Source organism: Sorex fumeus, unplaced genomic scaffold (assembly GCF_029834395.1).
Source record: "Sorex fumeus unplaced genomic scaffold, SorFum_2.1 ptg000094l, whole genome shotgun sequence".
Classification (NCBI taxonomy): domain Eukaryota; kingdom Metazoa; phylum Chordata; class Mammalia; order Eulipotyphla; family Soricidae; genus Sorex; species Sorex fumeus.
Window position 1 is genome coordinate 8,891,745 of NW_026606151.1, and position 16,847 is coordinate 8,908,591.

The window sequence follows — 16,847 nt, forward strand, 5'->3', positions numbered from 1 at the left end:
TCCCTCCTCCCTCCACCTGTCAATCATGCAGCATCACCCGGGGGGGCGGGGAGCGCACATTACCTGGGCTCGGTGCTCCCCGACGGCGAACTGGATCACGGCCACGCCGGGGCTGGGGCTGTCCTCCACGCGCTCCACCGTGCTGGAGTCGATCCTCAGGTCGCTGCTGATCTCGGCGCTCTGGATGAAATCCTCCGTTTTCAAGTCCTCCACCTTCTTCAGCTCCCCGTTGGCCAGCTGGATGATGGAGCCCTTCATGAAGTACGGGGGCAGCGTGGGGGGCAGCACGGCGGCCGGGGAGGCCACGGACTGCACCACGGGCAGGTGGATCTGCGCCTGCACCATGGCCGGGTAGGCGGCCGGCGTGGCCAGCGCGTCGGGGCTGAAGTTCTCGCCCTTGGGGAGGGCCGTGGTGACGAAGGTGTGAGGCACTGCAGCGAACTGGGGCGAGGACGTGGCGATGGCCGGGGCCGCGCCCGAGCCCTCCAGGTCGGGGCTGCCCACGGGGATGAGCAGGGGCTGGGTGCCCGGGATGACCAGGTGCTGGGGCAGGCCGCCGGCGTAGGTGATGGCCTGCTGCTGGCCGCTCAGGTAGCCGATGACCGGCGGCTGCGCGCCCGCGTAGAAGGCGGTGGCCGGCAGGCCCACGGGCAGGGCCTCGGACGCGCTGTGCGTGGTCTGGATGACCGTGTGCGGCGACAGCGTGGCCACGGCGGCCGCCTTCACGCCGCCGTCGGGGCCCAGGGCCTGCTGCGGGGACAGCGCGTAGGCGCGGTGGTGGCCGGCCTTGCCCAGGTGCAGGGCGCTCTTGTCATTGAGGGCCGAGGGGGAGGCGTCGCGGTGGGCCACGGGCTGCACGTCCAGCTCGGCGCCCGGCTGGCCGCTGTTGGGGAGGACCATCACGGACGTGCGCACGCCCGCGGTGTCGCGGCCGCCGTAGTCGCCGGAGCCCGGGTGCACCACCACGTGCCGGGGCTCGTAGGGGTGCGCGGGGGGCTTGCCGGGCGCGGGGGGCGCGCCGTAGCGGCGGCCCTTCTCCATCTCCCCGTTGAGGAGCTCCTTGGCCTGCAGGGCCTGCTGCAGCCGGCCGCCGTCGGGCTTCTTGGCGGCGGCGGCGTCGCGGGGCACGAAGTGGCCACCTGCAGCGGCGGCAGCGGCGGCGGCGTCGGTGTACTGCACGAGCACCTGCGGGGAGGGCCCCAGGGTGAGCGTGTGCGGGATCATGGTCGGGTGCGGGTGCAGGTGCACGGGGAGGGCCGGGGGCGAGGCGGCGGCGCGCCCCGAGTTCTGCGGCGAGCCAGCCAGGTGCACGAAGGGGCTCTGCGCGCCGGCGGGCGGCGGGGAGGCAGCGGCGGCTGCTGCGGCCACGAGTGCGGGCGCGCCGCGGCCCAGGTGCGCGGCCGGCGGCGGCGGGGGCGGCGGCGGGGGGCGGCGGCGGCGGGGGCTCGGCCTTGTGGCCGGCCGCCTGGCTCAGGCTGCCCATGCTGGCCAGCAGGGTGGAGTAGGCCTCCAGCTGCGAGCGCGGGGCCGGCGTGGCCGTGGCCGAGGCCACCGTGCTGGTGGCCGGGCTGGCCGTGGGCGAGAGCAGCTGCGACGGGATGAAGCCGGCGTAGGGCCCGCTGTATTGCGAGGAGCCCAGGAACTGGAAGGTGTGCGGCAGGTGCGCGTACTGCACGGGCGACACGGGCGTCCCCGAGGGCGGCGGCGGCGGCGGGTAGGCCGAGGGGGGCAGCGTGGCGGCGGGCATGGAGCGGGGCGCGCTGGGCGGCGAGTAGTCCAGCCCCGCCGCCGCCAGCGCCTTGTGCAGCCCGATGCCTTGCTGCAAGCCCAGCTCGACGGCGGCGGTGGGCCCGTGGCGCCCGCTGCTGCTGCTGCCGCTGCCGCTGTTGCAGCTGCTGCTGCTGCTGCCGCTGCCGCTGCTGCCGCTGCCGCCGCCGCCTCCTCCTCCGCCGCCGCCACTGCTGCCGCCGCCGCTGCTGCTGCCCCCGTGGCCGCGAGCGCCCCCTGGCGTCCCCGGGAGCCATGGCACGGCCTCGGCGCGGTGGTTGTCGCCGCTGGGGGGCAGCACCGAGCCGCCGCCGCCGCCACCGCTGCTGCCGCTGCCGCCGCCGCCGCCGCCCGCCTTCTCCTCCGAGGCCCGGCTGGGGGCGGGGATCTCGCGCTTCTTGGGCGGCAGGCATTCGTTGCTCCGCTCTTGGTTGGATTTCATTTTTCGCCGTCCCCCCTCCACGGTGGCTGCTTCACTGTCTGGCGGGCTCGGGGTCTAGTGGGAGACATGGAAAGTCACAGTGGATCTCCGCGGGGCAGCCAGGCTCTTCATGAGGGATCATGTCCCCGCGGGGTGCGGCGCGCCAGCAGCTGCTCGGGAATCTGGGCGGGAGGGGGCGGGGGAGGGAGGGAGGGGAGGAGGGCGGGAGGGAGGCCGGGTGGGGGGTCGGGGCCACGGGAAAAGGGGGGCAGGGAGGAGAGAGGGAAATGCACATGTCAGCACCGGCTAGGACAGACCACCTGGGCCCCCCACCTACCCCCGCTGGCCACACTAGGCCCCCAGAGGTGAAAAGAGCCCCAGCGTCAAGGCAGATACCGGCGTGCATGGAGCACGGGTGGGGATTATCCAGAGAGGGAGCAATGGAACCTTCTAATGCATTCTGGATGACCCAGACAGAGCAATGGAACCTTCTAGCAGATTCCCTTCGCATGCTTCCCCGTGGAAGACATTCTGGGCTGTGGGTCAAGAATATCCAGACAGAGCAATGGAACCTTCTAGAAGATTCCCTTTGGCATGCCTCTCTGTGGAAATCATGTGGGTCAGGATTACCCAGACAGAGCAATGAAACCTTCTAGCAGATTCCTTTACATGGGCTCAGTGCCTTCCTGAGGAGAGCATTCTGGATTACCCAGACAGAGCATTGGAACCTTCTAGCATATTCCCTTTGGCATGCCTCCCCGTGCAAAGAATTCTGGGCCGTGGGTCAGGATTACCCAGACGGAGCAATGGAACCTTCTAGCAGATTCCTTTACATGGGCTCAGTGCCTCCCTGAGGAAAGCATTCTGGATTACCCAGACAGAGCATTGGAACCTTCTAGCATATTCCCTTTGGCATGCCTCCCCGTGCAAAGAATTCTGGGCCGTGGGTCAGGATTACCCAGACGGAGCAATGGAACCTTCTAGCAGATTCCTTTACATGGGCTCAGTGCCTCCCTGAGGAAAGCATTCTGGATTACCCAGACAGAGCATTGGAACCTTCTAGCATATTCCCTTTGGCATGCCTCCCTGTGCAAAGCATTCTGGGCTGTGGGTCAGGATTACCCAGACGGAGCAATGGGACCTTCTAGCAGATTCCTTTACATGGGCTCAGTGCTTCCCAGAGGAAGCATTTTGTGGGTCATGATTATCCAGACAGAGCCATGGAAACTTTTAGCAGTTTCCTTTGCATGGGCTCAGCGCCTCCCCAAGGAAAGCGTTCTGGACTGTGGTCAGACCCTGGCAGAGCAATGGAATCTTCTAGTAGATTCCTTTGCTAAAAAAGATGTTCTGAATACTTCCCCTCACCTCCCCCCCTTTCTTCTTAGATGGGCAATGCATGTTTGTTCCCCTTTAGGAAATGCTGACCCCATGCCTCTCTGAATTCCACTGCAAAAATCAAGCCAAGTGAGCGGAAGGAGCACTCTACCTGCACAGCGCCAGACACTTCCTTATTTCTCAGAGAGACCCCTCATCCCCCACCCATGGCACCAGGGATCCCACCCAGGGCTTTGGGCTGGAAAAGACCGCTAAGTCACATCCCCGGCTCCCTTCTTCTGCATGTCTGAATCCTCATCTGCTATGGCCACCAACGCTCCCCGGGACCCTGGATTCATACTGGAGCTGCGTTCTCTCTTACACACACACACACACACACACACACACACACACACACACACACACACACACTCACCAAGACAACCAAGCCTGTTCTTTCTGCAAGTTTCCCAGGATATCCATTCATGCCATAACGGAAAGCCAAGAAGAAATCAGACTGTTAAACACACACGCGCACGCACGCACGCACGCACGCACGCATGCACGCACGCACACACACACACACACACACCAAAAAAACCCCCAGCTTGGTCCTAGTTAGTGCAATGAGGGGATGGGTTCACTGACGTTGGCCTGCCACAGCTCCAGCTTTCCTGGTTGGGTTTTCTCTCCACACCTCCCTCTACTTTTCTGCTCCATCAATTGACCCTAATCCTAAGGATGACTCCCTAGCTGCAGCGAGCCAGTCCTCCATGGACCCCAGGACTTAGGCAAACAGTGGCCCGTGAGTGCCCCCTACCGGCGGCTTCAGGCAAGCGCGGGGCTTGGGAATTCCAAGTTGTCAGGTCGGCGTTTTTCCCTGCCGCTGTCTTTATGATCTGATATGCAAGCACACGCAAAGGTCAGCAACCTTCAGTATTTGCTCAAGTCATGGCAACACAGACCAATTTCTGCTGCCCAGTGCTCCCTGTCTTCCCCCGGCTTCCATTCAGCTTTTGCCCCTGTCCTTGTTTTCATGGCCAGTGATTTGGTCCCTCTTGGTTTCTCTTTGCTTGGGGTTTAGACCATAACTGGTGGTGCTCAGGGCTTATTCCTGGTTCTGTGCACAGGAGTTACTCCCGGTGGGGCTTGGGGAACCCTATGGGGTCCCGGGGATCGAATCCAGATAGTTCCCAGGCGAAGTGAGCACCTGGCCCGCTGGACTATCATCAGTTTAGCACTGCTGGCTAGTTTTTCTATACAAACATGATCTCAGGACCCAAATCACACAACACATCTTTACTGAGTCTGATCAGGCATTAAGAAAGCACGAGTGAAGAAATCTGGTGTCTGAACGTCCAAGCACGAATCAATCAGAGCAAGATTTCTCCTATGTAAGAGAGGCACTTTAAAGCCTGGGATGAAAACAAAAAACAAAGCAAGAAAATCTAAAATCTGGGCAAGGGATGGTGCTTAGAGGATAGTACAGGAGGTAAATCCCTGAGCACTACTGGGTGTGGCTCCACGCCCTCCCCTCTCCCCCCCAATAAACAAAATGTTGTGGTCAGGGATGTCACTCAACTGATAGCTCACATGCCTTACACATGTGAGGCCCCGGGCTTAGTTTTCCAACATCCCATATGGTCCATGGGGGCATATGGACCTTCTTCCTTAGCACTTCTGGGTGGTTCCTCCAACAAGAGCAACTTAAGTTTTTTTTTTCCTTTTTGGGTCACACCCAGCGATGCTCAGGGGTTACTCCTGGTTCTGCACTCAGGAATTACTCCTAGTGGTGCTCGGAGGACCATATGGGATGCTGGGGATCGAACCCGGGTCAGTTGAGTGCAAGCAAATGTCCTACCTGCTGTACTATAGCTCCAGCCCCCAGAGCAACTTAGAAAAGTCCCTTTCTTTATTTTAATATCTATTTCGGGCCTTCCCCCACCCCCTTTCTAGCCCCCTAGTTCTCCGGGGGATTAACTTATGGATATTTGTGCAGGGATCACTCCTTGGCGTAACTTGGGGGACCATAGGCTGTTCTGAGGATTGAACTCATCTCAGCTATGCACAAGGCATAACCCCTGCGCTATCTTTATGGTCCCTAAATTAATCTTAAAATATTCATTGGAGATGTGACTCTGGTAGGGATCACATCTTGAATTGGGAAGCCCCTGGATTTGAGTCCTGACACCCCCCTCCCCAACACACACACATACACACACACACACACACACACACCCTACACACAACCTTTAAAATATGCTGAAGAAGGATCTGTGTTGAAGGAGTGATGTCAGTTATCGACCTGCTCAACCCAGGCTTTTATAAGCCCCGAACAATCATCTCCTGAGTAGTTTCCTTTTCTATAGAATGCAGCATGGATTTTTGCATTACATGCTTGCAAATGGGCTACAGCGGCAGTACTGTTCTCAAAAATGGTGACAGAATAAAATCAAACTTAACATTTTATCTAAATAAAATTAAGCACAAGCACCAAAAAAAGAGAAAAAACCAAAAAACCAAAAAAACAAAAAAACCCCCCAAAAAACCCCCAAACCCAGCTGATCCCTTTTGGTTGCTTTAGAAGAAATAGTGAGGGATGTAGGTCTGTGGTAAAGCCTTTGCTTTGATGCCCACCCCCACCTACTGCACAGTCTCCCCCCCCCACACACACACACATACTGATGACGATCACTCATTTGTCTTATTTCACATTCGGGTTTTTTGTTTGTTTGATTTTGAGAAGCCATACTCAGCAGTACTCAGGGCTTACTCCCAGCTCTGTGCTCTGGGGGCCATAAGTGATGCTGGGACTTGAACATGGGTTAGACATATGCAAGGCAAGCACCTTTCCTGGTGTATTCTCTCTCCTCTCCTCATGAGTCGTCACTCTGAAGATAATCAACTTTTATTCCCCCTTGCTTTTTGGGCCACTCTTGGCAATGATCAGGGGTTCCGCCTGGCTCTGCACTCAGGAATTAGTCCTGGCAGGAGCATCTGAAATATCTGGGATTGAATGCAGATCGGTCGCATGCAAGGAAAGTGCCCAGCTGGCTGTACTATCAAATCGCTCCCACCCCAACCAAGAAAGCGAACCGCTTGTCCATGCTAACCAGCTAAATCAGTGCGTCCATGCGCCCCCTGCTGGCCTCACAGCAGCACTGATGGGCTCAACCCCCCAACAGGATTTCATTAGGGATATTCATTAGGGATATTCGGATTCATGATCTGTCTGAATCCGAAATGAGAACATTTGCATAGAGTAGGCCCAGCCAGTAAGGGAATAGGTTAATTAGCCCAAGGCAGCTCTAAGGAGGGGAGGAAAAAAAAAAGCAGCAGCATAAAAGTCCTTTCAAAGCCACGCAAAATGTCAACCAGATTCAGGAAAAGATCCATTAGCAATGCAAATGTGACACCGTGGTCTACCTGAACGCACTCAGTACACAAAACCACAGAACCCCGCTGAAGGTACTAGGAGGAATCCGCCCTTGGTGACTGAACAAGAATGCTGACTTGGGCTCGGCGAAGTCTCGGTTTGTTCCTGCTGTTGATGTGACAGCCCTGAAGATCTATGTTTAGGTTCCGTCGCTGGTTGCTCTTAGAACCAAGACACGTCTGTCTTAGTACAAACGTAGTTTTTTTTTTTGAAATGTTTCCCTTCTTGGGCACCTTTCCCAGACAATCTGAATGATAAATCAAGGACACAAAAAAGATCAGTGTAGACACAGGAGCAACCTAGGGCCTGACTGATGCAAACTTGAACTCCTCCGTTTAGAAGGCCGCCGTCTGCTGTGTACCAGACGTGGGTTCTTTCACGCTGGAACCTGGGGCCTGCAGCTCCAGTCTCTGTCCTAGCTGGGATCTCTGGTCAGAAACGTGGAAGGGGGGGGGGGGGGGGGGTTGGAGCAATAGCACAGTGGGTAGGGCGTTTGCCTTGCACGCGGTGGACCCGGGTTTGATTCCCAGCATCCCATGTGGTCCCCTGAGCACTGCCAGGGGTAATTCTTGAGTGCAGAGCCAGGAGTAACCCCTGAGCATCGCTGGCTGTGACCCAAAAAAGAAAAAAAAAACACCCCAAAAAACACGTGGAAGGGGCAGGGTTTCATCCTGTTGTGTTTTCAGAGCACCAGCAGAGGGCGCTCCAAAGATGCATCCGTGTCCTCTGGGTGATTCTCCATTCATGAAAGAACAGCTGTGTAAATTGTGAAGGAAGAGGGAAAGGACAGAGCGAAAAAGAGAAGGGAAGAAGACAGGATAGGGGAGGTAGGAACTTTGGAGCTAGGAGGGTGTTTCTTCTTGCTGCAGACAAGTGGCGTGCTTAGCCAGTTGCCTGCTTAGGGCTCCAGGATTGGGGAGGTGGGCAGACAGGAGCTCACCTGGGGTGCAACAAACATCACAGAAAGACAGTCCCATGGCCATCATCATCGCCAGATGGGTGAGGAAGTGCTAAGAAATGAGCCAGGACACATTGATGTAGCACTTGCTACAGAGTATTTGCTCGAAACATCAAGCAAATCTCTCCGCTGTTTTGCAGGAGCCGGGGAGAGATAGCATAATGGGTAAGGCATTTGCCTAGCACACAGCCGACTGGGATTCGATCCCCCCCTGCACCCCTGAGGCAGGAGTAATCCCTGAGCACTGCCAGGTGTGGCCCCGAAACAAAGATGATAAAAGGAAGAAATGAAAAATCTCTGTTCTGTGTACATTCATCACAAGTATTTTGACATCAAGATTGATCTATAGGCTCTTTAAAATTCAGGTTGGGGGGACTGGAGCGATAGCACAGCGGGGAGGGCGTCTGCCTTGCAGGAGGCTGACCTGGGTTCAATTCCCAGCATCCCATATGGTCCCCTGAACACCGCCAGGAGTAATTCCAGAGTGCAGAGCCAGGAGCAACCCCTGTGCATGGCCAGGTGTGACCCAAAAAGCAAAAAAAAAAAATTCAGGTTGGGGGGCTGGAGCAATAGTATAGTGGGTAGGGCATTTGCCTTGCACGCAGCCGACCTGGGTTCAATTCCCAGCATCCCATATGGTCCCCTGAACACCGCCAGGAGTAATTCCTAAATGCAAAGCCAGGTACCCCCTGTGCATTGCTGGGCGTGACAGCAAAAAATAAAAAAATAAATTTCAGGTTGGAAGGTGGCTCCCAAAGCCCATTGTGTACCCTGCATGCACAAAGAACTGAGTGGCCATGCCCCTGACCACCGCTTGCAAGGACCCCATGCACTCTGGGTGTGATCTGAGCCGCCCCCCACCCACTCCCCCATGCATACTGCAACATGGAACTGTGCAGTCAGATCCTGAGGAACTGCTTCTGGGCCCCCTTGAACCTTGCCTGGGAGTCCCACACCCCCAAAATAAACTCAGTGTAGGGATATTTCTCAATGTCCAAATACAAGATGCATGCAATCTTGCATAAGCACAAACCTGGGTTCGATCCCCCAACATTGCCCCCGCCCCCCGCCACACTCTAAAGAGAGGCTTTTTCTTTGTTGAATCTCGGGAGGTGCTGAATGTGATGCCAGCACCAGCTGGGTGCCCATGGTAATCTCAAACACTTCCGTGTCTGAGCAAAACTGCGTCACCAACCTGATGCCAGAGCCTGAGACCCGGTGGCCCCTATTAAACACAATTCAAAGAAAAAACGGTTTAGCTCAGTGGCCTAAGACTCTGCCATTTATTTTAGGGTTTTGAAATATAACCAACAGGGCTTAGCCCTGGTTCTGTGCTCAGGGATCACTCCCTACAGGATGCCAGAGATGGCACCCAGGTAGGCCATGCGCAAGGCCAGTGCGCTACCCACGATACTATCTTTATGGCCCTAAGACTTTGCTATTTAATGCCAATCTGTTTGGAGTTCCAGCTAAACTCGCTCCAGCTCTCTAAGGGAAGGCCCAGGCCTGGCCCAGCCCTCAGGCTCCCAACAACTTCCCCACATCAGCAGGGACTTGTTTCTTTCTCAAAAACTCCTGGGCAGGGGCTGGACAATAGGACAGCAAGTAGGGCGTTTGCCTTGCAGGATACTGACCTCGGTTCAATTCCCAGCATCCCATACAGTCCCCCAGCACCGCCAGAAGCAATTCCTGAGTGCAAATCCAGGAGTAACCCTTTGTATTGCTGGGTGTGGACCCAAAAACAAAAACCAAAACAAAATAAAAAAAACAAACAACTCCTGGGCAGAGGTAGGAACAGTCCCCGAAGCACTTCAGCCTCAGGACTCACGAGCCAGAAGGCTGAGATGTAGGGGAAACGCTGAGCTGGTGGTCACTTGGAGGTCACCGAGACCCAAGATACGGACCTAAATAACCAATTCTCCTCCTGCGGCTTTCTGCTTTCCAAATCTATTGAGAGACACTTTTCTTTCCTTTTTTGGGAGAAATATCTGTTAAAAAGCGGTCATCCGCAGGAAGGGCACTCTGGCTGAGCTCTGCGTGTGTACGGCCCGGGGTTAGACGGACAGAACCAAAATAAACAAAAGCTATTTTATAGATATATTTTTGCTGTGATTCAAAAATATCTGCCAGCATCACTGTGGGTTCAGTAGGAAAAGGGGGTGTCCCGTGCTGGGTGATTTGCTGGTGGGTGTCACCATCCCCCACGTCCCAATCTGCATGTCCTGAAAATCACAACTGCTTGGGATGAAATCTGATACTTACTGCCCTAAAATTAAAAAAAAAAATTAAATGTTTTCTATGCTAGGCAGGGCAATAATCTAATAGTCTGGGCTGCTCTGTGTATGTGTGTGTGTGAGTGTGTGTGTGTGTGTGTAAATACAACTGAGGCAGAGTGTGGTTTGGTTTTTTTTTTTTTTTGGTCTGGATTTGTTTTAGTTTTATCCAGCAGGACTCAGGGTTTGCTTTTGGCTGTAAACTCAGGGATGACTCCTGGCTGAGCCAGGCTGAGCCTAGGAGCCCACTGCAGTGCTGAGCCTAGGAGCCCACTGCAGTGCTGAGGATCAAACCAGCATCAGCCTTGCACCAGGCAAGCGCCCTACCTGCTGTGCTATAGCTCGGGACCCTGTTCTCCTTTGAGTCTGCCTGCTGGACCCTTATTCAGACAGACTTTTATTATTTTTAAATTATATTTACTTTATTATATTGTATTTTTATTATTGTAGTTCCCTCCTCCCCTCCATTAACCACAGAGAAACTCCTGGTAATATTGTTTGATAAGTTTGAGCATCCTCTGACCTCACGGATGGACCCAATTTTAACCTAAATAATGCAGCTTTTCATACTGACACGTCCTGGCATCATTTCAGAATCCTGGAAACTGGATCCCCAGTCCTCCCTTGGCAAGGGCCTAGGATCTCAGAGAAGGAGGAGGGTGGAGCATTTCAGAGGGGGGCGGGTGTGTGTTTGTGTGTGTGTGGGGGGGGGGTATCTGTCCTGCATCGCTAGCACAATTTCAGAGGTGGTGAAGAAAAGGCTTTGGTATCGAGGCAAGGGCAGCAAATGAGTTCACGTCTACTCCTGAAAATCTTCTGCCAATTTAGGAGATAGAAGAGTCGGGGCTGATGGGAGACACAAACTCAGGTTCTCCAAGAACAGATACACCCCAATCCTTTGGCTTGTTGCAATGATAGAGAAAGCTGATCGGCACTCAACCTAGACACTTAATTAGGGTGAGTAGCAAAACCGGCCCTGACCTGAGAATCTGGGGCTGTCAGGGATGAAGAATGGAGGTTTAGGATATAGATGATTAGACAGAAACCCTCAGGAGTCACTGCACCCCCACAGTCCTGTTCCTGGGGTGTCCACTGGATTTTGTCTTTTCAGCATCAGGGATTGAACTCAGGACCCTGAGCTTGCCAGCACTTGTGCTGTGCTACTGAGTCACGCCCCCAGCTCCTATACAGTGGAACTTGATTGCTCAGTATCAGCATATAAATAGGTCAGAATCTAATTTTGGTTCTCTTCTGCTCAAAGTCCAATGAGCAATTTGGTAATCATAGTCAGAAGGCTGGTCAGGACACTTAATCTATTATTACAATTGTAGCACTATAGCACTGTCCTCCCGTTGTTCATCAATTTGCTCGAGTGGGCCCAGTAACGTTTCCATTGTGAGACTTGTTGTTACTGTGTTTGGCATATCAAATATGTCACAGGTAGCTTGCCAAGCTTTGCCGTGCAGGTGAGATACTCTCAGTAGCTTGCCGGGCTCTCTGAGAGGGGCAGAGGAATCGAACCTGGGTCAGCCAGACTGGCCGTGTGCAAGGCAAACGCCCTACCCGCTGTGCTATCACTCCAGCCCATTATTACAATTAATAGTCAAATATACCCTCCGAAGCTGGTAGCGATGACACAAAACCAAGAAAATTAAGATGAATGAGAGTAAGGAGAAAGGCCTGCCCTCGGCTTCAATAGCTCAATTAGCACAGGCGCAAGCTTGGTGAGATCTGATTCAAGAAAGGTTCGAATGGAACAGCGAAGAAAGGAATTTTCTTTCTGTTTGTTAGACTAACTAGTTCACAGGAATCAACAGTTTGGTATGGTTCCTGAAGAGTTAGAGCAACGACAATTTTCATGGAATGAAAGCATAATCTTGGGGCTGGAGCGATAGTCCAGTGGATTGGGCGTTTGCCTTGCAGGCAGCCGACCCGGGTTCAATTCCCACCATCCCATATGGTCCCCTGAGCACCCCCAGGAGTAATTTGTGAGTGCAAAGCCAGAAGTAACTCCTGTGCATCGCTGGATGTGACCACAAAAGGAAAAAAAGAAAAGAAAAAGAAAGAGGAGCCTGGGGTTAATCCAGATAATCCAGAAGTAGTCCCATACCTTTCATTCTTGCATTGAATGGCCCAACAGAGTTGGTCAAGGGTGAATGGCCACCCCTTGGAAGACATACCTGCCCCCAACCCCCATCATTCAAAAAAAAATAAAAGCCAATTTTTCTTTTGTTTTCTTTTTTTTGGGTCACACTTTGCAATGCACAGGGGTTACTCCTGGCTCTGCACTCAGGAATTACTCCTGGCGGTGCTCAGGGGACCATATGGGATGCTGGGAATCGAACCCGGGTCAACCTGCATGCAAGGCAAATGCCCTACCTGCTGTGCTCTTGCCCCAGCCCCATAAAAACCAAATTTTCAAAGTAAGAGAATCAGTATACTATGAGGGTCGATGGAAAAAAGTGGATATTGGTAGGGTGGAGCCAATGGAGAGACAGTTAGCTGGACCCCTCTGTCATCATGGGTGACAGGGCAGGGCGTGCTGTGGGCACTAGGTGGGCAAAGTGGCAGCAGAGACTCCAAGGCCCTGTATCCTGGACCACGGTGGAAAATTCTGGAACTGAACACCTGACCTCAGAGCCGTAAAGGGCTATTGAGAGAGGGCAGGAGCCCCGCACTGGGCTTCTGATGGTGATGGGAATGGTTCCGAGGGGCCACCCGCCCACCTGCGGAGCGAGGGGTGTCATGAGCCTGGCCAAGGTCACAGCCTTGCCACGTGGTCTGGGCTGGCCTGGCTGGCCCTTTCCTAGGGTAGGGGCTGTGCTTCCTACTTTGACTTTTTTTTCTCTCCGTCACACACATTCCAAGACAATGAGTTCGATCCTGGACAGGCGGCTGGCTGGAAAGTCTCACCAACCTCCCAATTTGCTTCATTGTCCTCAATGAGAGTGGGCAAATACTGGTTTCTTCTCTGCTGGGTCCAGCATGGAATCCCACTGGGTGGGACCTCTGGGCCCCCAGTGGCTGAATGGTGGGTCCAACTCAGGTCTCTCAAGCCAGAAACCACCCAGGAGGTGAACACCAGCATGATACCAGCTTGCAGAACTGGCTGTAGGACATATTTATCCCAAGGCAGTCAACATCCCTCTTCCGGCCCTGCTCTGCCTCCATGGCTCAGGGTCCGAGATCTTGCTCTTCACAGTCAAGGGCTGGACACATAGTCAAGTGGGTAAGGTGCCAGCCGTGCACATGACAAGCTGGGTCTAGTACCCAGTGTCACAGAGGGTCCCTCGAGGATTGCCAACATAGAGCCAGAAAAGTCTTGGGCACCTCCAGGTATGGCCTTCAAACAAAATAACAACTGCCCCAAAGTGAGAAGAAACAATCATTGCTTAAAATTCATGCCAGCCAGGAGTCTACACAAGCGCCCAAGGACTTAGAGCCTTCTCCTTGGCATCACCAGGAAGACAGGGCAGTGGAGTGAGCTGTGGACAGTCCCATCATATCTGCTTTCTGCAACCTGAATGTGAGTGTGAGTTACTGGCGAAAAAACAAGAGAAGAGAACTGAAGAACTAGAGAGGGCCCTCAATTCTCTGGGTTGGACTTTCATACAATGACAAGGCTCTGTGTAAGAGAAAGAAAGAGAAAGAGAAAGAGAAAGAGAAAGAGGTATGCACTGACCAGGAGTAAAAAAATGGGGGCCTGGGACCATGATCAAGGGATCTCAGATTCTGGGAGAGCCAGAAGAAACTCTCAGGCCTGGGGTGGTGGTGGTGGTGGTGGGGTGTGTGTGTGTGTGTGTGTGTGTGTGTGTGAGTGTGTGTGTGAGTGTGTGTGTATGTGTGTGTGTGTGTGTGTGTGTAGATAAGTCCTATCAGACCTGGACCCCACCACAAATGGGGGAGTTTGTGCTGGAGAGTAACTCGTTAAGGCGCCTTTTCAAATCTTCTGATCATGGATCATCTGTGCTATGCCAACAACTCTTCTGTTCCTCACAACAAACGCAGGAGGTTTGTGGGGTTGGTGTGTGTGTGTGTGTGTGTGTGTGTGTGTGTGTGTGTGTGTGTGTGTGTTTGCTGCCCACATCCAGCAGTCCTAAAGGCTTACTCCTGTCTCTGTGCGCAGGGGACTCCACAGTGACGGGGACTGAACCCTGGCTGGCTGTGTGCAAGGCCAGCGCCCACCTGCGCCCACCTCCCAGGAGATCTGGGTATAATTTTACCTCAAATTTCCAGTTAGAGACACAGGGCCCGGGACCAGGCTACCTCCTCAGAGAAACCACATTTTGGCTCTCCCCATCCCGGCATCCCTGAGAAGGGGCCTCCTGGGACCCACAACAAGGGGAAGAGATGCCAACAACCAGAATCCTTCACTCTGGCAGAAAGTGGACTGTGTAGGGAGCACGGGGTGAGTCAGTGGCCCTGGACACGGGACCTGGCGCTCCTCAGAGCCCCGTGGTTACTTCTGCTGCAGATGGGGGGTGAAGGCCCAGAAATCACCTTCTTTTCTTTCACAGGCAAGTGGGCCAGAACACCCATCATTCAACACTGGCCGCAGTGCCACCCGGTGAGCCAGGCAGAGCAGAGACACTATGAATGGGTAGGTTAGAGGGAAGGTAGGCAGGAGCGAGTGAGGTGCTCTGAGCAATGAGCCTCCCTAAGCATCCTGAGGGGGGACCTGAAATCTGTGCAACACCCCCATTCCACCCAGGGGGCTCTTTGGGAAAACCGGAAAAGCAGGAAGAAAGAGATTTCTCTTCTGGATAATCCATAGGGCTCTCTCTCTCTCTCTCTCTCTCTCTCTCTCTCTCTCTCTCTCCCTCTCTCTCTCTCTCTCTCCTCTTTCTCTCTCTCCCCTTATTTTGCAGTTAATAACTAAATGTAATAGTTGAAATATTCAGAGTAAAGTCCTATTGAGTGCACCCTGGCTTGGGGCCATGAAAGTCTTAAGGGGGGCTGGAGTGTTTGCTTTAGTGTGTGAGATCACCGCACCACCAAGGGAGGCACAAGTGGCTTAAAGCAGAAATATTCAGCACCAGAGAGATAGTACAGGACTAAGGCACCTGCCTTGCATGCGGCCCATCCCAGCTGGATGGTCCTTTGGAGATATACCCCCCCCCCCCACATCACTGGGGTCACCCCATAATCCCAGGCACCACGGGGTCTAATATCCCCCCTGCATCCTCAGGTCCTTGCACAGAACCTCCAGCCTGGTTGACAAGAATGTCCAGTAGGCTTGAATGGGGGTGGGAAATTTTGAGCAAAACATAATGCCCCAAATTAGAGAATATCGAGGAAAATGTCTGCCATAGAGGCAGGGTGAGGACTGGGATGTGGGGGTGGGGATATGAGGGGGGAATGCTTGGGACAATGATGGTGGAAAATGTGCACTGGTGGAGGGATGAGTGTTCCCTTATTGTATGGCTGAATCTCAAACATGAAAGCTTCGTAACTCTATCTCACGGTGATACAATTAAAAAGAAAAAAGTAAAGTGGATTTCATGCCCAATTCAATCAGCTAAATCAATGGCTGAACAAATAGCAGTATTCCTATATTATTAAAACAACAAACAAAGAATTTCCAGTAGGACCCAGCAAAAAAGGAAAGAATATAGATTTCTAGGCGACACTGAATGATATATATATATGTATACATCACTTAATCACTTAACTTCCCGTTAGTCGTCGATTTGCTCGAGCGGGCGCCAGTAACGTCTCCATTTGTCCCTGTCGCGTGCTAGTGTAGCCCAATGGCATCTCTTCGCTCCGGGAACATGGAGGGCCTCAAACCGATCGTTCATGACCTTGACAAAGAAGTCTGACCATCTGGTAGGTGGGCGGCCACGCGGTCTCTTGACATCCCGTGGAATCCAATCAGTAACAGCTCTAGTCCAACGGTCGTCTTTAAATCTCATTACGTGACCAGCCCATCTGATTTTCGACACCTTGGCAAATGAGACAGCGTCCCTGATCCTTGATCGTCGACGGATGTCAGAACTCCGGATTCGTTCTCTCATTTGAGTGAAACGTGATATTCCAAGCATAGCTCTTTCTATTCTTCTTTGGGAGACCTGAATGGCGTTCTCATCTTGTTTGCGTAGGGCCCAGGTCTCTGAGGCATATGTTAATGCAGGAAGAACAGTGGAATCAAAGAGATGTGCCCGGAGCCGGAGGTTCTTCGTCCTCTTAGCTATTTCTTCGACGTTCTTGAAGGCGTTCCAAGCCGCTCTCTTCCTCCTGCGCAGCTCGGGTGCCAGGTCATTTGTCATGTTGACCTCTCGACCTAGGTACACATAGCTGTTGCATTCGGAGATGGTCGTTCCATTGAGAGCGAATGGGGCGTCAGGAACAAGGCTATTTCTCATAAACATTGTCTTCGTAAGATTCAGCTGTAGTCCTACCTTTCCACACTCACGGTCAAAGTCGGCCAGCATTTGTGCCGCTTGGCTGATGTTTGGTGTTATTAAAACAATGTCATCAGCAAAGCGGAGGTGGTGTAGTTGCCGACCATCTATCTTCACTCCCATTCCTTCCCATTCCAGTCGTCGCATGATGTTCTCGAGGGTGGCACTGAAGAGTTTTGGTGAAATGGTATCACCCTGCCGCACCCCTCTCTTGACATCAACGATCACTTCTTTGTAGAATGGTGAGATCCTGGTAGTGAATCCGCAATACAGC

The 16,847-nt window shown here is 53.6% G+C and overlaps 1 protein-coding gene across 1 annotated transcript in view; it reads right to left on the minus strand.

The window, feature by feature from the left end:
• ATXN1 (ataxin 1) overlaps positions 1-16,847 on the minus strand; it is a 450,767-nt gene that overhangs the window by 19,296 nt on the left and 414,624 nt on the right. Inside the window, 2 exon segments of the mRNA XM_056132487.1 lie at positions 64-1,444; positions 1,446-2,370. Of these exon segments, the coding sequence (XP_055988462.1) occupies positions 64-1,444; positions 1,446-2,209 (2,145 nt within the window). The 5' untranslated portion in view covers positions 2,210-2,370.